This window comes from Acomys minous (assembly GCF_964271855.1).
Source record: "Acomys minous genome assembly, chromosome: 18".
Classification (NCBI taxonomy): domain Eukaryota; kingdom Metazoa; phylum Chordata; class Mammalia; order Rodentia; family Muridae; genus Acomys; species Acomys minous.
The window spans coordinates 67,788,246-67,816,119 of record NC_140501.1 but is presented as its reverse complement, the minus strand read 5'-3'; the positions used below and the strand labels follow the sequence as shown (position 1 = coordinate 67,816,119).

Here is a 27,874-nt window from a genome sequence, read left to right as displayed (position 1 = left end):
AGGGTGGTAAAGCAAAGTTCTGCATCCTTATCAAGCGCCTTGATAATGAAGTGCCTAGGCAGAGCAAAAACACAGGCGGACACACACAGGGCCTTGTGCCTCAAGACACCTGTTTATTGGGGACATGACTCTTCAACAGGGATGACAGGAATCGTACCAAAAATAGCAACGTCTACAGGGCCCCTGACAGGCCTAGAAGGGTACAGTGCCCCCACCCCCACCCCTTATACAAAAATAAACTCTCATGCCTATGGACCAGCAGAAACTGGCAGAGTGGCTCCTCAACAGGAACACATCCTCTACCAGCCCTAGGACCCCGTTCTTTGACCCTCACCTCTGCCACTTCTAAGGCACTGTGACTCCCCTGGGCTGGGTGGGTATCGCTTGCCGACCCTCCTTCACCCACTGCCCACTTTTACCTCTTGGTCCACCTTGGGCTGGGATACGGGTCCCACACTGCTCCCTGCTGGCTGCTCTACCCAACTACCTCTAGCACTTCCCCGCTCTTGCGGGGTAAGCTTGCTAAGCTAATCACTCCTAAGAGGGCTCCCTACCGCTCTTGGCCCCCAAGACCTGCCTCTCCAGATCTAGACAGCCCTGGGCTGCCCTCCTCTTCCAGTGGAGGACTGGGAGGGGTCTCTCCTGATGGTGCTCGGACATAGGGTGGAGATGTGTCAGCCCGGGGCTGCCGGCGGCCCCGAGCCCGACGGCTGTGGTGTACTTGCAGATGCAAGGCCATGAGCTCAGGAGCTCCAGTGGCAAAGGGGCAGAAGAGGCAGCGGTGAAGGGCACCCCCTGACCCGGCCTCACCTCCCGGGCCCGCCCGTAAGGACAGGTCCAGGGGTTCGGCCTCACCACCTCGCCCGTTGCGCAGGGTCCTCCCAGGGCTGGCAGGCTTCCTACGGGACCCTGGTCCGCTGCTGCTTGAAGGAGGCCGGGTATTTGCAGTGCCCTCTACCCAGGTGACAGAAGCCTGAGTTGGCTTAGCTCCCGACTGCGCCTGCAGTGAGGCTGAGCCCCGCTGGGAAGGGGGCGGGGGTTCTGGAGGTGGTCCGGGACCTGCACTGCTCCTCTGCTCTCGATGGTGACGCTGAAGGTGATATTTGAGCGAGCCCGACTGGGTCCCTGCATAGTCGCAGTGTGGACACTTGTAGGGACGCTCACCTGGGAAGAGCAGGTAGAGTGAGTAGGGAGGTCAGGGGGTCACTATCACTTGCACACCCACATTGGTATTTTGCTCAATATACAAACTTCATCCCAAGGACCAGGGACAAATGCTGCCTCCCCACTAGGTGGTTTAGATGATCTTTCCTGGCAGATCTGGAAGGTGCCCAGCATGTCCTCCAGCCTTTTCGTTGCTCCCAGACCCTCCCCCATGAGGAATGCCTCCCTCACCTGTGTGCACTCGAAGATGCACTTTCAGGTGATGCGCCGAGCGGAAGGATTTTCCACAGAAGGGGCAGTCCTTGCCAGTGGCCCCTCGGCCAGCTTCAGATCGGGTCCCTCCAACCAATAGCCCGTTTTCTTCTGCAACACGTTAAAAGGAAGTTATAGGGCATCCGTGCCTTGTCCAGGTCAGGTACCCAATATACCCTCCATCCCCCGGGCACAAGAGGAAGGGGCTTGGACGGGAACATAGATTTGTCAATACCCTTAGGAAGGCACAAAGCTTCCAGTAGGGAAAAGGGGGGAAGGGAGGCCAGCAGCCCAAGAGAAATCAAAGATGGTCCTCTGAAAAGGAAACTACAGGAGTGCTGGACAAAGTGTTGGGACCAAATGCAGATAACCTGGAGAGGAAATAGCGTTACATACCTTGCGTGGCTGTAGATCTTGCCTGGGCCCCCATGGCAGGTGCAGACTGTCCTGACCCCTCACCTGGGTGGGGGTGCAGGGAAGTCAGGGAGCCCATCGACCTGCCTCGGGCCCAGCTTTCCTCTTCTGTCTCTCCGACTTCTTCTTCCTCCTCTGGCTCTTCTGTTCGCTGTCGCCGAGCCCGGTTGGGAGGAGCTGAAGGCAGTGGGCGGAATCCTCCATAGCTCCGGCCACCTCCAGGGTCGGCGCCCTCACCATTGGGCCGTACTTCCCCGGCTCGTACACTCAGGTAGCCTAAGAGGCTCGGGGGCTCTCGGCGCTCAGCCGGGGTGGGTGCTGGGGCCAGGAGAAGCGCAGGGCCCAGTGGCTCATAAGCCAGCAGGCTCAGGTCAGGAGGCTGAGGGGCCCTGGCAGGCACGGAGCCAGGCCCTGGGGTACGTAAAGGACCCAGCTTGCTGGTGTGCACCTTCATGTGGTTCTTAAGGAACCAGGGCTCCTTGAAGCAGCGGCCACACACAGGGCATGCATGATCAAAGGAGGCCTTGTGCTTACGCATGTGACCCTTGAGAAACCAGGACTGTGTAAAGCTCTGGCCGCACACCTGGCAACGGAACTCAGGTGGCGCAGGGGGCTCCTCCGGAGCTGCAGGAGTCGGGGCCGGGTTCGCCTCACGTTCAGGCTCTGGCCTAGGTTCAGATTCAGGCTCAGGCTCAGGCTCAAGGGCAGATCTGGGTTCGGGCTGGGGTGGAGGCTGGGGTTCAGGCGTAGAAGCAGCCGCCAGGGGGCGCTCGGGAGCCCCGTGTGCCGTCAGACTGTGGTGTAGCAACTCCTCCTCCTGGCTGGAGCCAAAACTGCACAAGCTGCACTTCCAGGGCCTGTGCAGGATATGCAGGTGGCGTTCTCGCTCCGCTGAGGTGCGAAACTTGCCTTTGCAGAAAGGGCAACGGAAGGCAGATGAAGATGGAGCCTGAGGGCGCGCCAGGCCCTCTGCGGCCGGGCTCGACTGCATACCCCCTGAGCTTCTGGCTCTCCCCAGTCGGGCTTCACGTAGCAGGGCGCGTTCCTCCAACTCCAGCAACAGCCGTGCAGCAGGGCTGCGTGGACGCTCGGGCTGATGCGTTCGGAGATGTGAGCGCAGCAGAGCCCGCTGAGTTGCGCGGTGGCCGCAATGTGGACACTGGAAGGCTTGGGCGCCCGGGTGGGCTCGCAAGTGCAAAGCCAGGATGGAATTGAATCGGAAGCGCTTTCCGCACACAGGACAAGGGAAGCGCCGTTCGCCTGTACGAGTCTCAGACCAGGCCACTGCTCCCATCCCAGGCGACCCGGCGCTCACACCTGGTCCGTTGGAGTAGCGCTGCAGATCCAGCTCGCCGTCGAAGGCTGGTGGGGAAGGCTCGAGGTGGCCAACCAGGATGCGGGGACGTGAGCCCTGTGGGGAAAGATGCACGTAGAGGAAGAGGTGGAAAAGGCCAAGGCCGATCTGTAGAAAATGCAACGGCATCAAGGGCACGATGAACAGAAAGAGGAGTGTGTATGTAGGTTGGGTAGGGCCTGACCTGGGTACACTGGTGCCTCTCACCTCCAGAAGTTGTGGGATGGGTGGAAGTTAGATACTGGGGCCAAGGTAGTAACATATGTGGCCATAATAGGAAAAATAAATAAATAAGTAGGCAGAAGAGAGAACACCTTGGACAGAACTTCACTCACCTCCATGGACCCCGTTCACATTCTTTGGTTCTGAGGATTGGAAGGAGGAGGAAGAAAAGCTGCTAATGAAGGCAACAGGTGCGGAGGTGCTAAAACAAGACAGAGTGATTGGAGGAAAGATGAGCCCTGGCTTTCAGTAGTAAAGTCATCCCACTTAGCAGCCTGTATTCTTAAAGCCCATCCCGTCTTCCTATTTGGATCTTGAGGTTAGACATGCTTGTTGTCCTCGAAACTTGCACCCCTTGATCTGCCAGCTTGCATGATAAAACTTCCTCCCCCGAAAGATGTTTTAAACGCCTAGTTCAGAGCCACCACACACACACACACACACACACACACACACACACACACACACACACACGTGGGAGGCCATCATGGTATACCCCTCTTCCGCTCTCGTTGGGCTGTGCCACTGGATAAACAAATGTGGAGTGCTAGCCATCCTCCTGTTATCCGAGTGGTATCAGCTCCTCTCAGACCCAGGGCCAGTCAGCCAGAATCCCTCCAGGTTCCTCCTGCTTGCTGCTGCCGGCACCCAGTCTTCTGGTCGCTCCTCCTCCCCCTCCCCCTGCCTGGATTCCTGATCCATTCATTTCCATTCATTACAGAGACTCATTCATGCATGGGAGAGAAACACCTCCCAGCAGCAGAGTCTGGAGACAGAGGGGGAGGGGCATGAAGGGAGAGCCAGCTACAGAGGCAATGAAGAGAGTTGGGGGAGGCGTGGAAGTTAAGGGGCACTACCAGCCTAGGGAAGGGGCTTACAAACTGCACACCCCCATTTAGGTTTCACCCCGTTTCAAACCTTGGAGGCTGTGGTTTGATGGGGCATCTCAGCCCCTTTGTCCAGAGCTGTTCCGAAGCAGGCTTTCCTCCTCTCCGCAGGGGAGAGGCTTCCTCACACAAGAGGAGGATTACACTGGCTCTGAGCTCAAGAGGCTGGAGTGAGGGACGGGGGGCGGGGCCTTGCCATCTGCACAGATAGGGGGATCCACACATGCTCTGGGCAGGAAGGGGTTAAAATTCTCCATCTAAAATTCCCTAGCCCTGACAAGTGCTGCACAGGGCTGGGAAGAAGAGAGCAGAGGAAGAGGAAGGTGATGGGAGGTTTTTCCCGATATTTAACTGCTGAGAAGGGCATGGAATGTGGGCTTTGGTGGATGGCCATCCAATCTACCTTCCTCCTTTCACATAGCATCATATCTTGTTCAGACTACGTGAACTTGGGCCTAGCTTTTTTTTTTAACCTCAGACATCATATTTAACAATAAACTTCCTTACAATGAGAATTATGAAACTGAAAAGGGTTTCTAAGAAAGAAGAGGAGGACTCAAGCATTACTTTACTTACAAATGTTTAATTGAAGAGAACTAGGCCAGGAGTGAGCCCTGCTTATCAGGGCAAAGAAAAGACTTGGGGGGGGGGGTGTCTAAAGTTTAATTTTCAACATTGAGTGGATGTGAAGGGGCAGACACCTGACACATGCAGAGTCTCACTTTTGAGAGCACTAACAGATAAACTAATAAAATGTCCTGCCCCAGCAGCACCACTAGACAACCACTGACAGCTAAGATGTGTTTCTGTGGGTCCAAATTCAGGCACCTATTCCTGTCCTAGGTAATCCTCCAAATAAACCCTTCACTGGGGCCTTAGAATAGAACAAGTCTATTGTAAGCCTTTCTCTTACAGCCTTCGGTGACTCACTTAATCTCTCAGTTTACCTTCTGTGAAATGAGTTATACTAAATTTATATTTGTAGTCCCTGGGGACTCTTCTGTGGGGGGGGGGGGGCACCACCAAAGAGATGTTAAAACAAATGGCCATTCCTTCAGTACCATGGAGAGTGCAATGGGCTACTAGAGATGCCACTTTGGCTACCTCAGCACCACAGATAAGGGCTAGGAAGTGCTAGAGAGGCCACATAGGCCATTTTAGAACCAGAGAACACAGAAACTAATGGATTAAAAACTGAAGGAAGTGCCAGGCATGGTGGTGGCACACGTCTTTAAGTCCAGCACTCGAGAGGCAGAGGCAGGTGGATCTCTGTGAGTTTGAAGACAGACTGGTCTACAGAGTTAGTTCTAGGACAGCCAGGGCTACCCAGAGAAACCCTGTCTCAAAAGACCATTAGAAACAACAACCACCACCAAACAAAAAAACTGAAGGGGGAAAAAAAGAACCCTATTTGCAAACTATGGAAGGCTATCAGAGAAACTATGAGGAATTACTTTTGGCCTTTGGATGTCACTGAAATAGAATAGGAAATACACAAACCTAGAAAAATTTTAGAGAATTTACAGAATGCCATAACAGTTACAGTTTGTACATCCTGGAATGAGTTACTGAGGCATCATCGTATTTGAGTCCATCACATTCTGTTGCTTTCCTGGGGATTCCCGGAACATCCTGGTGTACAGCCAATCTGGTATATTCAGAGGAAGCAGATGGCTGGGAGGGAGGGTGTGTGTGTGTGTGTGTGTGTGTGTGTGTGTGTGTGTGTGTGTGAATACTGCATGGTCATAGCTGACTAACCTATGGGCACATACTCTGAGCAGATTCTAGGGCCTCTAAAATTGCCTGCTAAACGCCAAGCAAAATGTCTCATAGGAAAATGGCCTAATATCTGAGGCAAAAAGAGGAGAAACAAGGCAAGGCTTCCTCCCACACACAAGAAGAAATGCCACCCTTCTGCATGTGTCCAGGGTGGAAAGCAGTGACACGTAAGAAGGCACAAACGGAAAGATGAACTTCTCCTCAGGGGAAGTTTCCCAAAAGGTGGCCTGAAATCAGTAACAAAAAATCCACCGAGCCCTCCCAGGCTCAGTCAAGATGGCTTCCGCCATCTCCACATCAAACCAGGTGTCAGGCACCAGATCTCATAAACTGCTCTCAGTAGGGGAGAGAGACAACAGAGTAAGCCCGTGACCTGGTTTGGAACCTAAGTCAGACATGCATTGCCGGTGGACAATCCTCACATTTTTCTATACTCAAGGCTTAAACACCACCCCTGAGCCTTGGCTGGAGAACTGCACTGACCTACTTTCCACACCCAGTGGGAATCAGGGGTTACCGTGCTCCTGTCTCTCTTTTGCAGGGACGCAGGACCAGCGTTACAAATTAGAAATATTTCCAAAGCAACAGGCCAATTACTTTCACATGCTAGGAGCGCTGGTGCAGAAGCGGCGTGGACCACCAAATCTTACAGGGGATGGATGGGTGATAAAAGGAGTTACCGAAGAACCAGCTAAATAAAGGACCAAAAAGACTGCCCCTCCCACCCCAAATCTTGCCATTCGACAATTTTTAAGGTCCAGTGTTCAGTAGCAATGGATCAGGGTCTCTGGGGGCCTAGCAGTAATTAGGCCTCTGGTCATCCCTAACACATGATTTTTCCCCCCTGTTGGCAATCTCCCCTCTCCTAAATCAGCTAACAAATATGAAGCACAGCACTAGATGAGATTACACGGAAGGGGGGTTTATTAGACAGCCCAGATCAAGACCACCTGGAGAACATGACCATTCACTCTCATGGCCTCTCCACGGCTCTCTGAACCTCACTGCTCTGAGAGATGATGCTTCAGAAAATCCACACTGAACTGCACCTGGACCTTTTAAGTGTGAGTTCTTGTAAAAGGGCTGGGGGGAGGGGCAGGGACAAGAAATTGCAATCGTTGGCTCCCAAATAACTATAAAGAGGTGAGAGGGAGGTACAACACCTCCTCCCCCCCCCAAAACAGGCACGCGTGCCCGCCCACACACACACACACACACACACACACAATCTTAGCCTAGACCCATGTTCTAGCATGTCCTAACTTGACCCCGATTCTGAAAGTTCTGAGGAGCCTGGGATTGGGGGGTAAGGAGGACATACATACAGCTTTTAAGTCCCTTTAACTGGAGCTGGCCCTAAAAGTCAGGATTAGTGCCTGTGTGAGCCTCCGTTCTCACGCTGGGAGGTGGGAAGGAGACCCCCTCTGGGAAAATACCCTTCTGAAAAACTGGTAGGCAAGCAGAGCACGACCTGTGATCTCACACAAGGGACTCCACCAGCACACCCCACACTCCACCCGCGGAAAACAGTCCAGGAGGATCATGGGGGCAGGGTTGGGAGATAGGGAGGCCAGAGCTCAAGCTACCCCGGGCCAGGAGAACAAAAGCGGAGAAACAGCCGCCTCCGCGGCAGCCGCGGGCCGAGCTCTTTGTGACACTTTGTTTGGGACACAGAGAGAAGCACCCCCATCCTCTCCCCTCCCCCCCCACACCCGTGCCCTGCCGGGTCTCCGAGAGTTAGGGCTCCTTCCCCCACCCCCACCGGCTGCACCTGGGCTGGGCTGGGGGCGCACCTCCACTACGCTCCCGGCTCTCCCAACACGCACCCCCAAGACCTCCGTGCACCCCAGGCCGCGGCGGCCGGCCTCACGGCCCCTACAAAGCCGCGCGCCCCCGCCCCGCGCCCCGGCCCTCCCCTCCGTGCGGGGCTCCCGGATCTCCCACCTGGCCCCCTTCCCCGGGCACCCCCCCCAACTCTCACGCCGGCCCCGCCGCCCCCACCCCGCCCCCCGAAGCTGTGGGCGAAGTTTGCCGGGGCCGCGCGGCGCCCCTCCCCCGCCCCCGCCCCCTGCACCTGCTCCGCGCGCGCCCCCTCCGGGAGGGGCGGGGAGGGCGGCGGCGGGGGGGCGCGGGGGGAGCGGCTACTCACGAGCCCCGGCGGGCGGCGGCGCGGGCGGCGGCGGCGGCGGGCCGGCGGCGCGGGCGTCAGCGTTACGTGGGGCCGGGGGAGATGCGCCGGGCCCCGGCCCCCCCGCCCCCGGCCCGGCCCCCGCCCCTCCCCGGCCCTCCGCCCCCGGCCCGGCCCGCATTGTGTGCGGCGGGAGGCGGCCCGGCCATTAGCATGCGGGGGGCGGCGCGGCGGGCTGCGCGCTTGGGCTCCGGGGCCGGGGGACCCCTGAAGCGGCAAGAGGCGGCCGCCAGGGGGTGCGGGCCTTGGGGGGTCCGGGGGGTGCCGCGCGAGGAGGAGGGGGCGGGGGTGGGGCGCGCAGACCGTTCCTCGAGGGGACTGGAGGAGATTGTGAAAGGTCATCTTGTCCTTCCCCCAGCCTCCAAGCAGGCTGCCCCTCCCACCCTAGACCCGGACATACCAGGGAAGGAGTTGGCTCTGCCGCTGCTTCTGCCCCAACATGCACAGGCTCGGGAAGTTCTTCCTGGGGTTTTATCTCAAAGCCTCTCCCTTACAATTTGTCTCTCTTTTGGGAGAGGAGGAGGGGCGATTATAGAGATAGTTAATGTCTGCCGTACAAGAAACATTATTAAAGTTACTCTTCCGCCTTTGCCGTTCTTGATAAACACTTCTCGCTCCGGCTTCACGAATCCTATTTTCCATTCTTTAAGACACTTTAATGGCTCTTCAACGCAACAATATTTACTGAATGCTTACTGAGCACCGGCGCTGTGCTCAACACTGGGGCGGGCGGGGGGGGGGGGCGGATGCAGGGAGGAGGGGGGATGTGATACTTTCTCTTTACTCGATTATAGCCCAAACAGTAGCTGCACACTCCTCAGTGGCATACTCAGATTTAGTCAATATTTACTCGATGCTTGTTCAAGTATTTAGCAGCATGAGATCTTTCCAGTAATCCTCTAATATAAGCTCCCATTTACAGGTAAGGAAAAGGAGGCTGGAGGTCTCCATCCACCGACTTGCAAATCCAGGCATCCGCCTAGAAAGGCCTGCATCTCAACCTTGTCATTAAATAAAGTCAACTCTCTTAATGATTGGAAAGAGAGGAACCAGGCACAAACAGCTATCTGGTTCCCTTTAAACTGCAATTCCCGTGCCCAGGAAATCAGCATGGATACAGTGCTCCAATGATGTTGGCTCAACAGTGAGTAGGGCAGATGTGGCTCATGAGAAGAGGCACTTTCCTTCCCTTTCTGTAGGGCCTCAAAGTCCCAGGGATCGCCTGGCTCAGTTTCTTTTATTTTTCGGTAGTTAAATAATAATAGCCACCTCCTTATGTAGTGTGTCCTGGGCTAAACTAATCCGTATGCATTTTGTCTTCGTGCTCAAGGCCACCCCCTGAGACTGGTGCTGTTAATTTCCCTTTAAAGATACGGAAAGACATCAAGCAACTTGACTGAGGTCAGACAGACAGATCAGGGACACAAGCACAGGTGGTGTCACCCCTAGACCTCCAAAGTATACACTCAGACCGGCGAGCTCTCTTTCTTAAGTGCGGGAATAAATGTTCTCACCATAGCTTGTGAGCAAGCCCTGTGGGGTGTGGACAGCCAGCGCATCTGCCCATACAGACCTTCTCAGCGTCATCAGTGGCCCTGTGCTCACAACCCTGGAATCAACTACCCTTGGGGGGGGGGCATATTGTTGTTAATTCTGTTTACCAGGGAATAAAATGAAGCTCAAGTAAATAAAATAACGTTACAATTAGGTAGCCAACGTCACCAGCCTGGAAAAGTGGCACAACTGAGATTCTCCACGCTACAGGGCTTTCCCTCCATTTAATCAGTCAAAGTCCAATTCAAAGGGGGCGAGGGTGAGGGTGCGGGGTGGGGGGGTGAGGGGGAGAATCCTTCAAGAAAGAAAGGAGAAAGGGCTGGAGATTTAGCTCAGTAGCAGATGCTTGCTTAGCACTCACAAAGCCCTGGGATGGATCCCCAGGACCACCCTTAAAAAAAGAGGTGAGGAAGAGGAAGACACTGCCCTGAAAAGCCAGGGGAATGCAGACTGGTCTGGAAGTAGGGTTCCGGTGGGGGCAAGCCCGACAGTAACACAGAATTTGAGGGGGGAGCGGAAGAAGAAAGGCTGAACGGAAACAAGAAGAGACTGAGTTCTAGGCTGATTTTGTTCATAGGGGTGCAGTAAGTGAACCTGAGGAAGATGGGTAGAAATAGGGCGACAGTAAGTGGAAATCTGAGGCAGGCCTGGGTGGCTTGTGGCCTGAACTGGGGCCGATGTCTACACCAGGCCACTCCCTGGCTCTTCAGGCCCTCGCCGTGACCTTTGCCCCACCACACCTCAGCTCTGACAGACTATGTGCCAGGAAAAAGATTGTCTGCTCTGGGCTACCAGGCCCCTAAGACATACTGTGTCTCAGCGGAGTTCCAACCCATTGGAGCGACTGCTTCAGACTGGGTAGGTGTAAGGTTCCGGGCCTCCACTGTGACGTGGGAGTGGGCAGAGAGGTAAATGAAGGATGTTGCTTGTACCCTTTCCCCAAAAGGTCCCGTAATGAAATTTTTCCAATCCAGGAAAAATCCTTATAGTCAAGGGAACAAATGGATCGAAATGCTGATCAGCCAAGACAGGAGGGACCCAGCGTTCGTCTGGAAAAGCTACAGCACTGGGCAAGACACAGGCAAAGCGGAAGCCTTCTGGTGCTGGCGGTGAGGCCAGGTTGCCCTGCCTCAGGTGTCGGCTGATGGCACCCAGTTCAGCTCCACCAATGTTCAGGGATTCTGTACCGTGTGCCAGAAACTCTGCTGGGGTGGGTGGGTGAGGTGGGGAGAACAAAGCAAAAGCCATCATTTCCAAGTGGCTTGCCTTTTTACCTTTGGGGGAAACACAGGGGTACGTAAACTACAAAATGAGGCACAAGGGGGGAAAAATGGAGTCTACTTTTTAAATCTCACTTTTTTAGCTGCCCTATGGATACCTACGTCCCTCTGCCTTGCATTTACCCCAAGCACTGGTGTCTAAAAGATGAAAACACTGTGAAAAGGAAAGAGACTCTCTGACAGGCCCCTCTAACTGCCGCGCTCTGGTCTCCAGGTGAGCCAACTATGGCTGGCAATAGCCATGGTACCCTTCGCTGTCTCTGCTGCCTGCTTCATCCCTGCTTGTCACATGGCCACAACACTGCCACTGTGGCCCGGAGCCTCGGTAAGACCCACCGTAAGGGAAGATGGAAAGGAAGGGCCTAGGAGCCCCTCTCTGATGAAACTTAGGGTTCACAATTTGCCATGCTTGCTGTTTAGGGTCTCCTCACTGGGGTTATCACCCTTGAGCTCCGGAGAGCACCTCGCATCTGGAAGGTGAGCCAAAGGAGTGCAGGCCTGTTCTCCCACTTCTCTCTCTCACACACCCCTCAAAACAAAAAGACATTGATCCCTGTCTGAAGCAAGTGAGAACGTTTGAGGATGAATGATCCTATTTGAAGGAAGGAAAATAGAAGCAGAATTGTGTGTGTGTGTGTGTGTGTGTGTGTGTGTGTGTGTGTGTTGCTGGGGATTGAACCTAGAGCCATACGCAAACGGCAGACACTACTCCTGAGCTACAGCTCCAAATCTCCTCTCCCTCCCCCCACCCCCACCCCCACCCCCCCCCCAGTAAGTTAGCCAGGATGGTCTTCTGTAGCCCAGCCAGGCCTTAGAACTTTTGATCCTCCTGCCTCAGCCTTCCCAAATGTCAGGGCTTATAGGCCCACACCACCAGTCCTGCGTCTGAGTTTTGTCTCCAGCTAAGTTGTAGGTAGAGTCTGAGCTTGGGATGAAGTGAGTCAGTCCCCTAGGCTGGCCGGGGCTGAGCTGGCTCACTGGTAGGTACGGGCCATGATGTTATCCAACACCTTCAACCTGCTCTTGGGATTCATCTCGGTGGTGACAGAGGTGACGAAGACAGCCTTGGGCCCTGCCTCTTCTGACCCCTCCCAGGTACTGGTGAAGGAGGAGAAAGGAGCAGGGGCGGGAGAAAGGGCAGAAGAGACTAGGGGCTGTGCCCACAAAAGCATCCTCACCCTGCTACCTTGCAGTTGACAGGGTTGCTGGTGCTAGAACTCAGTGCCGAGGCCTTCACCCTTGGGGGAGTGCTGGCCTCAACGTACGCCCTGTTCTTGCTGAGCCAGAGGAAGCCAGGATGCTTCAAGACGTCAAGTCTGCACTACCAGGAGCTACAGGAGGTAGTGGGTGCAGAGAGGCAGACAGACGCAGCTAACTTCCAGCTAGTTTGTCTCCTGGCTGTCCTAGTCTGTGCCACTTGCCAGTAGTGGGGCGGGACAGAAACGAAGGGTTGAAACTGATTGGCTTTCTGGCACCCCTAATGATGGTTGTGAAGGAAATGGGCATCTAACGATGCATTGGGGCTATACACCTGCGTGCGTAAACATTAAGATGCTGCTGTAATGTATTATTGGAAAGACGGGGAAATCTGGGAGGGAGGGTCTCCTTCTACCTGGGGTTTCTCCTTTCTTGACCCTAAAATTTTCTCCCATCTGTTTTCAGGGCCTCTCTGAGGTGGAGGAGGTTTCTGGTTTGGAGGACGGTCCCACGGTGGCTAGCACAGGAAGTAGAACAGATGAGTGAGTGGGCAAGACAGGTGCCACTGAATGCCTACGCCAAGGGGGCTTTCGCCAGCCACTTCTGCATAGTGCCCCTCCCTCGGACTGTAACTGGACTCCCCCAAGATGTGCACGAAGCCCAGAGGAGTGACCTCAGTTTCCCCTCAAGCCAGGCCGTCTCTCTTCTCTTCCCCACTGGAGGAAGATAGTATCTAAACGAGTGACCTCCCTCACCTCACTCCTTGCCAAGCTGCTTCCTCCCTTGCATTCTTCGCCTTCTTGCTCCCTGCCTCTCCATCCCAGCTTTACATCTGCCTCGTCTCACTGTTTTCGTCTATTCACCTTTCACAATCTCATCCACTCCGAGCCCGGTTGCTGCACGGGCCAACCCAGAATCCGCGTCGGTTGTCTTCCAGGTCTCCCTTGGATCCGGGTCCTTGCCTAATTGACCAAAGACTACAAATCCCAGGATGCCCCGCTATACCCCGTGACCTACTGGAAAATAAAGAGCCTTCCCTCGGCGGCGGAGGCGCTGTGCATCTGCTGAGTGACGCGAGGCGCTGGGAGCAGGGCCTAGCCGAGTTTCCTCGGACGCGACCACTGGCCCCGCGTGCGGGGGAGGAGCCGGGAGGGCCGTCGCGCACAGGGGCGCCGCCACCGCGGCCAGGCAACCGCAGCGGGCTGTGGGTCTCCAGCCCTCTTGCCTGCAGCTGCTGATACAGGCAGAGGCTGGGGGCCGGCGCCTGGCCAAGCCGCGCTGGCCCAGGTGCTGCCGCCGCGCCCCTCGCTCGAGCGCCCAGGTTCAAAGTCCTGAGACTTGGAGCGCGCGCGAGAAGGGGGTTGGAGATGATGAGTCAGAGGCGCCGGCCCTCCTCGCCCCCTCCCCCCCGGGCCGGGCGCTGGAGAGGGCAGGCTGGCTGGCTGGGCAGGCGGCGGGGGGGTGGGGGTAGGGGGGGGTACAGACCTAAGACTTTTCCCGCCTCTAGCAAGCACGCTGGTGGACCGAGCCCGCGTGGCCGCCACCCTTTCCAAGGCGGGAGCAAGACTGCGCAGGCTCAGTCTCTCGGCCGCCCCCGGCGGGCCTTTGATCCCTGCAGCGGCACGGTCGCTGGAGCTCTGCTTGCACTGAGCCCACACCACTTATGACCTCTGCAAGTGTACAAAGATGACAGGCTCGGGCGGTTTGGGGGGGAAAACCCAGGAAAACGGTGGATCCCAGTAGCGCCAGGGGGCAGCTTAGTAGCTGCTGAAAAGTAGAAATTGACCAGGCCTAAGAGAACTCACCCCAAATTCACATAGTGCCCGGGATGGGTGTTCGGCTCACATCATTTTTGTTCCCACTTGAGAAGGCTTCTTTCCCTAGAGAATGCTGCTTCTCCGGGCTCAGGCAAGCCCAGGTACCAGTAAAGCTAGAGCGCAGCCTGGCTGGCTTGCCCTGACATTGCAGTGGCGCCAGCTGCAGATCCTTTCTGTTTGTGACACCTTGGGAGTGGTAATAGTCGCCCTATGACAAAGTTACGTGTGAGTATTAGTGGGTGGAGACAGTTCTGGGATCAGGCTCTGGAATGGAGAGAACGCGGTCTGGGCCTCCTCCATTTCTTCTCTTCCCCCAATCAAACTGCAGGAATTGTGAAGGGCTCCGAGAAAAGAATATTTTTCTTCAAAGTCAGGACTTAGTGGCCAACGAAGCTATGGGGGGGAAACCGGCAATTTGCTGTCCCTCAGCTTTTTCTGTTGTGATCAGAAACCTGGATGTTGCATTCTGGATCTTAAGAGAAGCTCAGCGACTCTGCAAATGGGTCTCTTAACAATGCTCAGGGCTAAACATTCTGATTTTATTTGTCATTACTGCGTGTCCAGAATAACGGGCAAGGAGCTTTGCTCTTTGTAAATTATTAAGACTCCTAAGATGCTGAGGCTCACTTTTCTTTTCTTTTCTCTTTTCTTTTCTTTTCTTTTCTTTTCTTAAAGACAGTCTCAGTGTGCACCTTTGGCTGTTACCTTCCATCACAATTCACTGGCCAAATTAAGTGATAAAACTAGACACCGTTTCATGGGACAGGCAATGTGGAAGATGAGGGGAGTGGAAATAACTTGAGGAAAATGTTGGGAATTTGTGGTGAATCTCGAATTGCTCAGTAGTTGGAAGTTGTCTTTTAGCAGTGTGCCTGTTTCTACTTCATTATTTCAGTGAACTTCCGTGTGAAATTATTCCTGGGAGAAATAACAATGCTGCTTATCAGAAAACCCAGATTCTGTGTCTGTTGCTTAGGCACGTACAGTCCATCTGAATTGTACTCCGTGCACATAACCGAACATCTTATTTTTCCTGTTTATCTTACTGAGGCTAACAGAGTCACACAGGAAAAGAAATTTAAAGGTTGGGTGTGGTGCTGCATACTTTGAATCCCAACACTCAGGGAGGCAGGGGCAGGTGGATCCCTGTGAGTTCGAGGCCAGCCTGGTCTAGAGAGTGAGTCCAGGACAGCTGAGGCTACACAGAGAAAGCCTGTCTTGAAGAAAAAAACAAAAACAAAAAACAGTTATGAGGCACTTGCAAGATCAAAAAATTGTCGAAGAAGGCTGAGCATAGTGTAAATACTCGAAGTACGGTACATAGCGTGTGAGATAACAGGACTCGTGGGAAGTCAGCCGTACAAAGTAGAGAGGTAAATGGAGTCTGTATTCAGTGGCGGCCACTTGTGGCTGCAGATCTGGTAGGACCATGGCTTTCATTTTTAATAGAAGTCAGAAATTTAAAAGACTCTGATTTTAAAATAATAGTGAAAAAATTAAATTCAAGGGTCAAAATCAGCCTGTACTACTGTAGATTTAAATGTCTATTAAATGCAAATATATTGCATGAGTTTGGGTTGACTCCCACCTATCAGGAGGCAGAGGCAGGAGGATCACTGAGTTGGAGGCCAGCCTGGTCTACAGAGCTAGTTCTAGGACAGCCAGGGCCACACAAGAAAACCCTGGCTTCAAAAACAAAAACAAACAGCAACAAAACAACCAAGTAGAAGAATTCTAGTTTGGGGGCGTACAATATGGTTCGCATAGCTCTTGTGAAATGCAACTGTGTTGGCGAGGTTAGATATGAAGTTACCCATCTAGACAATGCTTTTCAGGAATGGGTCATTTTGCCTGCTGGGGATATTTTGCAATATGGGAAGAGATTTTTGATGGTCAACGTGGGGGGGGAGGGGGCGGGGGGGGGTAAGGGAATAGGGAGTGGCGGGCTCATTGCTATATAAACCAGGAGATCACTACTAGTGCTCCTCCTCCAGCCGGTACCTTATGCCTGATGTAAACCAAAAGTGAGTCTTCTGAGTTTCCCATGACTTCCCCTCCACTTTGACCGGCCAGAGCCCCTGGCTGCTCCCAAACAGCATTCTGCATTGCTACCATGCTCCCAAGTGACCACTCAGAATGACCACTCCGTCTGCCCCATGCTGCATCAATCCGGAAGCCTCTATGGAGGTCACCCACTTTATTTGAATTAGAACTTAACAAAAAGAGATTGTGACACGGCTCCTGCTGACGTCAGTTTTTAAAGGTCACGACCCCCCCCCCCCTCCGGCCCCTTCTCTTGGTTTTACCCATTGAAGAGACAAGTTCACATTGGATGGCTTCCCGTGCAGCCGAAGCCTGTGAGAGCCGGGGCGGGGGAAACCCATTCTGGTGAATGTTACTCTTATTTCTTTGAAATTCAGTCGTTTATTTTGACTTTGAATACACTGAATACAACTGACGATATTTCCCAAGTGAATTAATTGTCTTCCGTTTCTCGGCCTGTTTTTTGGCTCGGGTTTCAAGTATTAGGCTGAGTCCTTTGCTGCCACCTCGTGGCCTCTTGTTGCCCAGGTTGAGGTCTCACAGAGTGTCTTCCTTCTAGAAATGACAGTAGAAAGTGGCTTAGTTGGAGCAAAGACTCCTGTCCACACTAGACCTCACCATCCCCACTCCCCATAGCGTGGGATTCTGGCCTCAACAGGGGGCAGTACAAGAGGCATTAGCTCTTACTGCGCCTCCAGTCTGTTATAGATTCCTGAGCAGGAGAGCAATGGTGTGGTCCCATAGTGCTAATTACCACAAAGGCATCTGCAAGGGCTGGAGAGATGGCGCAGAGGTTAAGAAGAATACTGACTGCTCTTCCAGAGATCCTGAGTTCGATTCCCAGCAACCAGGTGGTGGCTCACAGCCATCTACAATGCGATCTGATGCCCTCTTCTGGCCTGCAGGTGTACATGCAGGCAGAGCACTGTATACATAATATATAAGTAAATAAATAAACAAATAAAAAAATTTAAGGGATCTGCAAACTGGTGATTAAGGTCTGTCATCCCTAAGCTGGACTGCAGGACAGTTGTGCAATTTCAATGCGGGAAAACATTTTTAGTTGGTGCTATTTTTGTTTTCATTGTATCAGTATTCATATAATATCTATGGTTTAAAACCCAGTTGCTAAGACTGTAGCTAGGACTCGGTGCTTCCTGCTCTGTAAGAGGACCTGGCTTCAGTTGCCTGCACACATGGTGGCTTACAACTGCCTGTAACTTTGGTTCCAGGGGAGCTGACGCCCTCTTCTGTTTTCTGCAGGCAGTGCATGCACACGGTACATACATACTCTGGCAAGCTCATACACACACACATAAAAGATAAACTGAAAGACGTTACTGCACAAACTGAGAACTGTCCCCTATTGGCCCATTCCCCCCATAACTCCCAACCTCAGCCTTATACTAAAAGATCTAAGTGTGGCCCACACTCAGGAGCCTAAGATAGAAGGACCTTAAGTTGAAACCCAGACTGAGCTGTAGAAGCAGGAAGGTGCACACAGGTGTCTGTTAACCTGTTTGCTTCTTACAATTGAGAGGAAAGGACTTGCTTTGGTGGCCACAGCTGGAGATGATTTATGACGAACTTTCTCTGTGTTGTCCTGCTGTTTACTAACATAGAGTTTGGGCTGTGGTGGCCTACACTTCTAATCTCTCTTGGGAGGCCGAGGCAGGGGGAATCTCCAAAACTGGATCTCTGAGTTTGAGACCTGGTCTATAGGACAGACTAGGATTTTTTTTTCTTTTTAAATTAGTATTTACATACTATTCTGCCAGCATGTGTGCCAGCACGCCAGAAAAGGGCACCAGATCTCATTATTAATGGTTGTAAGCCACCATATAGTTGCTGGAAATTTAACTCAGGACCTCTGGAAGGACAGATAGTGCTCTGAACTGCTGAGCCATCTCTCCAGCCAGGTAGCCAGGGCTTTAAAGAGAATCTCTGTCTTGAAACAATAAAACAAAACAAAAAACACATTTTAAAAAAATACTAGCTATGTGTGGTGGTACATGCCTTTGATCACTTGGGAGGCGAAGGCGGGCAGATCTCTGTGAGTTCAACGCCAACCTGGTCTACAAAGCGGTTCCAGGTCAGCCAAGGTTGTTACACCAAGAAACCTTGTCTCAAAAAAGTATATGAAATAAAATAATATTAGTACAAGAACACATTAAAAATAATATACCCAGGGGCTGGAGAGATGGCTCAGAGGTTAAGACCAGTGCATATTATTCCAAAGGTCCTGAGTTCAATTCCCAGCAACCACATGGTGGCTCACAACCATCTATACTGAGATCTAATGCCCTCTTCTGGCCTGCAGGCATACATGCAGGCAGAGCATTTAATAAATAAATAAATAAATAAATAAATAAATAAATAAATAAATATATATGTATGTGTATATATATATGTAATATATATAATAGATGGGCATCATCTAGTTCTTTTGTTTTCCTTCTTTCTCTACTCCATCACCCACCTTACTTCTGTACATCGGTAATAAAGTTTATTTGTTGATTCTTATATCAAGGTGTAATTTGTTTTACAGCTTCGTAAATATGCCCCTTTTGTGTACAATGTAATATGCCTACTTCTAAGCATCAGTAAGAATACTAAGTATAGTGGCATAGGAAAAACAAGATTTTTGTCTTTATAAATCTCAAATTATCATGAAGAGAAACTGTCTTTTGTAAACCTAGAGAGAGGCTTATTTATATTAAATCAAAAAAGGGGAGGGAGACACTGAACCAATTTCCAAAGAGGAGCTATTTGAAACTGGACCCTTATACATGGCTGTGCAGAGTTTCTTGTGCATTGACAAGTTGCTAAAGCAAATATTTACAGTCACTGGCAGAACTGGATGGCTCTTCGTTTCTCTTTCAACACTCAAGTTCCTTTGGTTTCTCAGTAGTGTTTAATTTTCACTTTTAAAGTTTTTAAGAAAGGCTGGCCCAGAAATTAATCTGAAGACAAGGCTATCCTCAGACTCACAACCATCCTCCTGTCTCTGTCTCCTGAGTGCTGGAATTACAAGTGTGCCTGGAACTGTCTATGTAGACCAGGCTGTCCTCAAACTCGCAGGTATCCACCTGCCTGCGCCTCAGACCCTCTCCAAGAACAGCAAGCACTCTCAATCTGAACCACCTCGGCAGCCCCCGATGCGTGCGTGCGTGCATGCGTGCATGCAACATGTATGTGTACCATGTGTGTGCCTCGTGCCTGAGGAGGTCAGAGGAGCGCTTTAGATCCTTCTGGAACTGGAATTATGGATGGCTGCGAACTACTGTGTGGATGATTGTGGGAACTGAGAACTGAGGCTGGGTCCTCTGCGAGAGTAACAAGCGCTCTTAGCTGCTGAGTCATCTTTCCAGATCCACATTTTTAGTTGCTACACCCACACTCTCCATTCGGAATGACCGGCCCTGGGCAAAACTGGAAAGTAAGGTGGCTGGTGTTCCTAAAACAGAGCTTCTCGTTTTGGCAGTGTCAGTATTTGGATCACGTGGGTCTCTGTTGTGGAGGACGGCTTTGTCCTGGCATCATCGCTGGCCCTACCTGGCCTCCCCACTACTGTGACAACCAAAAGTGTTTCCAGTTTTTGCAAGGTAGCCCCCAAAGGAACAAAATCACTCTGCCTTGCCTTGAAATGTAATGTCCTAGAAGGATATAAGAAAGACGTTGCAGCCGGGCGGTGGTGGCGCACGCCTTTGATCCCAGCACTCGGGAGGCAGAGGCAGGCGGATCAATGTTCAAGGCCAGCCTGGTCTACCAGCGAGTCCAGGACGGTAAGGAATACAAAAGAAAGCCTGTCTCAGGGGGTGGGGGGCGGGATGTCAACATTCTCACGATCCTTGTATGTAAAGAGACATAGAAAAGGCCTGAAAGAACAGAACAGCATATTCATATGTCTGCATTTCTCTCTGGCTTTTGCAGCCTGCTGTTCCTCCTTTGCCTCCGTCAAGCTTTTTGTTTGTTTGTTTGTTTTTAATTAAACTGTCTTCACTTGTCTTTGTTGAAAGAAGGTCTTGTGTGCTGTTTTTCAGATGCTGATTTCAGTGCCCTGCAATCTGGTTACCGCACTGCCACGGGCATTGTTATGAGTGAACCATCTCCTGCATCGATGTGATCCAGTGCTCCTCAGGTGTCCCTGGTTGGCTAATAAAGATGCTGAAGCCTATGACTGGGCAGAAGAGAGGTAGGTGGGGTTTAGGCTCCTGGACTTAGGGTCAGGAGACTCTGAGGACCAGAGGGGAAGGAGCAGAAGGAGAGGAAGCTGAAGAGAGAAACGTCATGAGGACAGAGCGATGGAGCGGATCCAGTCCGGACAGGACCACTTAGTGGCCAGTAACTTGGTATGTGTAGCTGGGAGATAGCAAAATAGCTCAGGGGGCTACAGTCTGCCCAGTCCCAGCACTTAAGGCATAATAAAAATCTAGTAGTTTAGGTGCTGGAGAGATGGCTCAGAGGTTAAGAGCACTGGCTGTTCATCCAAAGGTTCTGAGTTCACTTCCCAGCAACCACATGGTGGCTCACAACCACCTATTCATTCTGCTGGGCAGGCATACATGCAGGCAGAACACTGTATACATAATAAATAAAAAAGTCTTTTTAAAAATCTAACAGTTTCTGTGTCTTTTATTTATATAATAGTGGGCTAAGGAGTAACTGCCACTTTAATAATTATGAGAATCAATATTAACTATTAATAACCATTATACATTTTTGTTTTGGTTTAGTTTTTGGGGGGGGAGTTGTTTTGTTTTGTTGTTTTTTCCAGACAGGGTTTCTCTGTGTACCCTTGGCTTTCCTAGACTCTCTTTGTAGACCAGGCTGGCTTCGAACTTACAGAGATCCGCCTGCCTCTGCCTCCCAAGTGCTGGGATTAAAGGCGTGTGCCACTACTGCCCTGCCATTCTACATGTTTTTATGTGTCTGAGTATTTTGAAAGGGTACCACATTCCTGAAATCCCCACAGAGGGCAGAAGAGGACGGCAGGTCTCCTGGAACTGGAGCCATAGACAATAGAGAGCTGCCGTTTGGGTGATGGAAATTGAATCTGGGTCCTCTGGACGAGCAGCAGGTTTTCTTAGCCACTCTCCAGCTCTCTACCCACGCCTGTTAAGATTTATTTATATGTGTGGGTGGCTTTGCCTACATATGTGTATCTGCACTGCATGCCAGTCTGGTGCTCTTTGAGGATGGAAGAGGGTACGGGCTCTCCTGCAGCTGAAGCGATAGACCGTTTGGTGGACACTAGGATTCAAACCTAGCCCTCTGCAAGAGCAGCGAATGCTCTTAACTACGGAGCCATCCTCCAGTCCCTCCTCCTGGTGTTGTTGTTTCTTTTGGTTTTTTTTAGTTTTTTTGTTTTTGTTTTTGCCCTGAGTTGAGTTACAACTTAGTCACACTGCTCAGCGCTACACACTTGGCCTTCATTTCCAAAATCCACCAACAACCACATTTTATAGAATTCCCTCTTGCTGTAGAAGCAGTCCTTTCCCCCCTCCCCCCCCCCAGCGGCATTACAAATTCTGAACCAGTTCTGATGCTATTGTGTCACCAAGTAAGTGTGACCATGCTCAAAAGCCCTTCAGTCCTCTCTCTCATGCAGAAGGTCAAGTCCAACCCTTTAGAACGGGGCTCTGCCTTTTGTGGTCCGGGTCACACCCAGCCTCCACTGTCCTCTCTCATGTCCCTTTCCTTGCACGTCACTGTCTGTTGGCTTGAAGAAGTTAGCACTAATGTAGAACCTTAAATCAATTAAAATTATTTAGGGGGCTGGAGAGATAGCTCAGTGGTTAAGAGCATTGACTGTTCTTCCGTAGGAGCTGGGTTCAATTCCCAACACCCATGTAGTAGCTCACAACGGCCTGTAATTCCAGCTCCAGGAGATGTATCAATCTCTTGTGATTTCTGTAGGGTCACGCCCCTCACACATGTGTGCACCTACACACAAACACACAAATGGACACAATTGAAAAAAACATTAAAATGTTATATATACCTATATATGTATACACGCATATGTGTGTATATATACGTGTGTGTGTGTGTGTGTGTGTGTGTGTGTGTGTGTATGCCAAATACCTCTACCTGATCTCGATCCCTTTTTGATTAGCCCAATGATGATGAAGGCAGCAATGACTCAGCCATGGGCTGGGGTAGGGTCAGGACTGTTTGGTTGCATATATTACTGAGATGTTAAAACAAAACGCTGGTGGGAAGTCAAATCATGTCAAAATAGCTGACTCAAAAATTCTCACTTTGCATATATGTTTACTTCCAAGTCTTGCTCAAGCTGTTGTATCCAGTCCTAGCCAGTTAGCAGTTGCTGTTTCCATCCTTCAAGACTCCATCTGTTCAGTGCTCATCCGCTTTGGGAAGCTCCCTCGGCCTCTTGTGCCACCATGATCGTGTTGCTCAAGCCCCTTAGAGTTCTGAACACTGTTCTAAACTCACATTTTACTAAAATAACCTGTATGTACTGACAGAAAAAAACAGTTTTGTTTATTTTGAGACAGGAACTCCTTGTGTGGCTCAGGCTGGCTTAAACATGCTGTTTACCTTTTATTTTTATTTAGTTTGGGTTTTATGAGACAGGGTTTCTCTGTATAGCCCTGGCTGTCCTGGAACTCTCTCTGTAGACCAGGCTGGCCTCGAACTCCCAGCGATCCACCTGCCTCTGCCTCCTGAGTCCTGAGCCGGCTTGCCTTTTATTTCTTGCTTTATTAGTTCTTTGAGCGTTCCGCTCATGTTTTGATGGCGTTCACTCCTCTTCCCCAACTCTTCTCAGATCTAACCCCTTCTCTACTCACATACATTTCAGTCCTCTTTTTTTTCTCTCTTTACCCACCAAGACCAATTTGTGCACGGAAAATATTCTTTTTTTTTTAAAGATGTATTTATCATTATGCATACAGTGCTCTGCCTGCATGTACATCTGTACACCAGAAACGTGCATTAGATCACATTATGGATGGCTGTGAGCCACCACATGGTTGCTGGGGATTGAACCCAAGACCTCTGGAAGACCAGCCAGTGCTTTTTAACCTCTGAGCCATCTCTCCAGCCCCGGCAAATATTCTCGTATGTGCTCTTCTGCTGGAGAGTGGTCAACTTACCAGGGGCTGTATGCTTAGAGAAAACTGTCCTTCCCTCTCCCAGCAGCTAATAATTGCTTATAGCACCATGGCTGGGCGTGGTCATGCGTGCCTGTCCAACTACCCCTATTCTTGTTGGTGTTTGTTTTCACTTGGGCTTGGGCTTGCACAGGTTTTGAGCATGCCATCGAAAGCGCTGTGTGTGTTTACATGTGCAGCTGCCCTGCTGTATTAAGAAAATGTTTCCTTATAGTTCTCCATCTACTCTGGCTCTTACACTCTTTCTGCCTTCTCTTCTGCAATGATCCCTGAGCCTTTGGGGTGGGGAGGTGTGAGGTCTGTGTTCCATTTAGGACTGAGGAGTCTGCAGTCTCTTATTCTCTGCACCTGGTGTGTCTCTGTGTTAATCACTGTACATAGCAAATGGAAGCTTCTCAGGTAAGAGATGCATTCGTCTATGGGCACAATGACAAGAATCAGGAATCAGGGGCTGGAGAGATGGCTCAGTGGTTCAGAGCACTAACTGCTTTTCCAGAGATCCTGAGTTCAATTCCCAGTAACCACAGGGTGGCTCACAACCATCTATATGTGATCTAATGTGCACTATATACATAATAAATAAATCTTTTAAAAGAAGAATTAGGAATCAGTTTAATACTTTGTCTGTTTAGCAGTGTAATCATAGTAGGCTCTCCGCTGTGGCCTATGATCTGTCTAGCCATGAGTTCTTAGTCCCAGTAGTGGTGACAGGTATGTGATTCCTCTTATGGAACAGGACTTAGATCTGATTAATGTTCATGGCACTACTACACACACCAGTGGGTATGTTTTACCATACCCATTATTGTCCAGGGTTCACAGCATATTGCCTGTTTTCCTCCAGTAGTGTGATAGCACCTTGCAGCACTATGGAAGCTAGCCAGGAGAAGTGATGTTCCAGGTTGGCACCAGCTTGATTTCTCTACAAGGACACCAGTACATGGTATCTTCTGCAATAGGGTCTTACCGTCATGGTCTGGAGCATGACCAAGAGCAATGGCAATACTGTGTATGTATGAGTGCCTTGATTGCGTGTGTGTAAGTGTACCTCCCGTGTGTGTACCTGCTGCCCAAAGAGGCCAGAGAGGGTATTTGTTGGAGGTTGGTCTGGTCTGATGCTAATCACTGGCCCCCAAGAGCAGGTTGCTGCCCAGACAAGTACAGTCTCACATAGATACACTTGTCCTTGTGTAAACCTTGAGTCCCTGCTTGATCAATGAAAGGCCTACACCTGGGCAGGGCAGAAGGTGGGCGTGGCTAAGGTTCGTGGGAGGATCTTGGGACAGGGAAAGAGGACAGGAGGAAAAACCAGGAAGAGGAGATTGCGATGGTTAGCGTGGAGAGAAGGGCATGGCCAGATCGGCGTGGATGGAGGAAGGCAGCCCAGATGGAGAACATTAACGAGTATTTTGGGATATGGATGGGAAGCAGCCCAGATAGGAATGATGAAGGCAGGTGGCCTGGGATGGGGCCTGGGAAGTGACAGGGATAGTTTAGAGGGTTAATATCTGCCCAGTCCCAGGTAAAATGAGGCTAGTCTAGCTGGGCATGGTGGCGCACGCCTTTAATCCCAGCACTCGGGAGGCAGAGGCAGGTGGATCTGTGAGTTTGAGGCCAGCCTGGTCTACAAAGTGAGTCCAGGACAGCCAAGGCTACACAGAGAAACCCTGTCTTGAAAAAAAAATGAGGCTAGTCTAAAATACAGCAGGTGTCTGTGTCTTTATTGATTATGATAATGGGTTAGATATACCGCCGTAATAATTACAGGTACTTTTATAATAAATTTTATTAGATATGTTTATATTTACTAAGACAGGTATTAGATTCCTTGGAACAAGGTACAGAGGAGTTGTGAGCCTCCGTGTAGGTCCTAAACCAATAGCTGTCTCTGCAGCCCTTTTTCTCTTTGCTTTTGCTTCTACAACACGAGGACACAGTGTTCATCTTCTCTAGTGCCCTACAGTGAGATGGAGGCAGAGACAGAGGAAAACCCAGAAGCTTGGGGACAAGCTAACGCGGTGTATGCAGCCCACCCAGTGCAGGCAGCAGACAAACAATAAATGGATTCTGACTTAACCAAGATGGGAAGCAAGGACCAGTATCCAAGGGCATCCCACATAGTGACCTCGGCACGGATGCACCCCACACTCACAAGCCTTGCTTGCATGCATGCGTCATACATTCCAAAATATTTTCATTAAAAAAAAAGGCTGGAGAGATGGATCAGAGGTTAAGAGCACTACTGTTCTTTCAAAGGTCCTGAGTTCAATTCCCAGCAACTACATGGTGGCTCACAACCATCTATAATGAGATCTGGTGCCCTCTTCTGATGTGCAGGCACACATGCAAGCAGAATACTGTAAAAATAATAATAAATCTTTTTTTTAAAGCTTTTTCCTTCCAATTTGAAAGTGAACAAAGGGCACTGGAAATGGTGGCTTGTGTGGCAAGCACTTTATAAAAGGAGCCATCTTCTCTGCCCCTGGGTTTTGGTTTTGAGACAAAGTTTTGCTATGTAGCTAAGGCTATCCTGTAATGCACTATGTAACCCAGACTGGCCTCAAACTCTTGTTTCAGCCTTCCTAATGCTATATATAGGTTTGTACTTCCATGCCTAGGAACAAAGTACATTTCTTTCTTTTATAAGATTTATTTATTTTATGTATATGAGTGCTCTATCTGCATGTACACCTACATGCCAGAAGAGGGCATCAGATCCCATCACAGAGGGTTGTGAGCCACTGTGCGGTTGCTGGGAATTGAACTCAGATCCTCTGGAAGAGCAGAAAATGCCCTTAACCTCTCAGCCATCTCTCCAGCCCCCAAACTACATCTCTTAAACTGTAGGCATATGTTGTTAAAATAGTTTTCATTATGGATGCACCTACTTGCTGTCTTCATGAAAGTATTTATTTATTTATTTTGATTTTTCAAGACAGGATTTCTCTGTGTAGCCTTGGCTGTCCTGGACTCACTTTGTAGATCAGGCGGGCCTCAAACTTACAGCGATCCACCTGCCTCTCCCTCCTGAGTGCTGGGATTAAAGGCGTGCACCACCACCCCCGACTCCTGGAAGTATTTTAAAAAAAAAAAAAAAGCCCAGCAGTGTTGATGCACACCTGTAACCCCAGCATCAGGAGTCAGAGGCAGGAAATCTCTGTGTTCCAGGACAGCCTGGTCTACAAACCGAGTTCCAGGACAACTAGGGCTTGTTACACAGAGAAACCCTGCCTTGAAAACCCAAAAAGAAATAGGAAGAAGAAGAAGAAGAAGAAGAAGAAGAAGAAGAAGAAGAAGAAGAAGAAGAAGAAGAAAGGTTTTAATGAAACAAACTGACCAACTGACCACCAAGCTCATAAGACATATACAACAGTTTCTCTTTGACCGTATCCTTTGTGTGTTTGTGTTAGAGCTTCAACCTAGTGCATGCTAGGCAGGTGCTGGATTTTTGGGTCTTGGGGTTTTGTTTTGTTTTGTTTTTCCCAGACAGGGTTTCTTTGTGTAGCCTTGGGTGTCCTAGAACTCACAGAGATCCTCCTGCCTCTGCCTCCTCAGTGTTGGGATTAAAGGTGTGCGACACCAACACATGGCTTTAATTAGTTGGTTGGTTGGTTGGTTGGTGGGTTTTTTTTTCCAGACAGGGTTTCTCTGTGTAGCCCTGGCTGTCATGGACTCACTCTGTAGACCAGGCTGGCCTCGAACTCAGAGACCTGCCTGCCTCTGCCTCCCGAGTGCTGGGATTCCAGGCGTGTGCCACCAGGCTGTTTCCAGTTCTTAGACATTGGAGAGCTGACAAAGATTTCCTCTCATTCTGTAGTCTGTCTTCTATCTGTGATTGTTTTCTTTGTTACAGAAATCTCTTACATTTGATGTGGTGCCCTCTGTCAATTCTTGTGCTGACTATCTCGGAAACTATTGCAGCTCCATTCACAACCCTGCCTGCGCCTAGGACTTGAAGCAACTCTCCCCTAGTATTCCAAAGTCCCAGTTCCCACGTCAGGGGCTTTGCTAAGTATTGAATTTGTTTTTGTACAGGGCAAGAGGGGCCTATTTTAGCTCTTTTGTATGTGCATATCCAGTTTCCTCAGCATCATTTGTTAAAGATGTTGACCTTTACCAATGTATATTTCCGGCTCCTTTGTCAAGAGTCAGATGGCTGGGTTGGGCATGGCAGGACAAACCTCCAATGCTGAATAAAGCTGCCCAGGAGAGAGCTGGCTGCGCTTCCCACACACCCACACTCCCTGGGAGCTACTGGGAAAGAACTTGCAGCCTCCCCTCCCCCACAGACCACAGCTCCAGGAACACAGAGATTGCAGGGAACTCAGCCCTCCCCGTCACAGCACCATGCAAGCCTCCTAGAGCCAAAGAGATCTGAGAACTCAACCTTTCAACTCTGCACAGCTAAGCAATCTGACCCATGAGCATTCTTTTAATTTCTTATTTTCGGCTATTTCATTCCCATATGTCTTAAGCTGGTTTTGATTTTCTTTTTGTACTGCTCAGTTAGGCTTTAGGAATGCTGTGTATGTGTCTTCACCCAGCCTAAACAAATCATTTTTCACTAGACCTTCTACCCATATC

General features: G+C 50.7%; 2 protein-coding genes and 1 long non-coding RNA gene across 9 annotated transcripts in view; 1 reads left to right on the top strand and 2 right to left on the bottom strand.

Moving 5' to 3' along the window:
• Window positions 1–91: 91 nt before the first annotated feature.
• ZNF219 (zinc finger protein 219) lies at window positions 92–14,343 on the bottom strand. 7 transcript variants are annotated; one of them, XM_084767340.1, is made up of 5 exons: window positions 14,097–14,339; window positions 3,520–3,608; window positions 1,813–3,241; window positions 1,396–1,527; window positions 92–1,164 (listed from the first exon to the last, which is right to left on the bottom strand). In XM_084767340.1, exons 2-5 carry the CDS (start codon window positions 3,523–3,525, stop codon window positions 551–553), a joined length of 2,181 nt encoding a protein of 726 aa, XP_084623466.1. In that variant the 5' UTR covers window positions 3,526–3,608; window positions 14,097–14,339; the 3' UTR covers window positions 92–550. The 7 variants fall into 7 exon arrangements, with proteins under 7 accessions (XP_084623466.1, XP_084623470.1, XP_084623471.1 ...); XM_084767344.1 differs by lacking the exon at window positions 14,097–14,339 and adding an exon at window positions 13,309–13,605; XM_084767345.1 differs by lacking the exon at window positions 14,097–14,339 and adding an exon at window positions 13,155–13,302.
• On the top strand, window positions 9,038–13,333 carry TMEM253 (transmembrane protein 253). Its single transcript, XM_084767370.1, has 8 exons — window positions 9,038–9,404; window positions 10,525–10,672; window positions 10,789–10,923; window positions 11,309–11,419; window positions 11,515–11,571; window positions 12,079–12,189; window positions 12,288–12,434; window positions 12,757–13,333. Exons 3-8 carry the CDS (start codon window positions 10,816–10,818, stop codon window positions 12,835–12,837), a joined length of 615 nt encoding a protein of 204 aa, XP_084623496.1. The 5' UTR covers window positions 9,038–9,404; window positions 10,525–10,672; window positions 10,789–10,815; the 3' UTR covers window positions 12,838–13,333.
• A 1,936-nt stretch (window positions 14,344–16,279) lies between the features above and the next one.
• The window catches only part of LOC311589073, a 28,661-nt gene continuing 17,066 nt past the window's right edge, over window positions 16,280–27,874 (bottom strand). Inside the window, exon 4 of the long non-coding RNA XR_014776401.1 lies at window positions 16,280–16,706. This is a non-coding gene — a long non-coding RNA (uncharacterized lncRNA). The remainder of the gene's footprint in view (window positions 16,707–27,874) is intronic.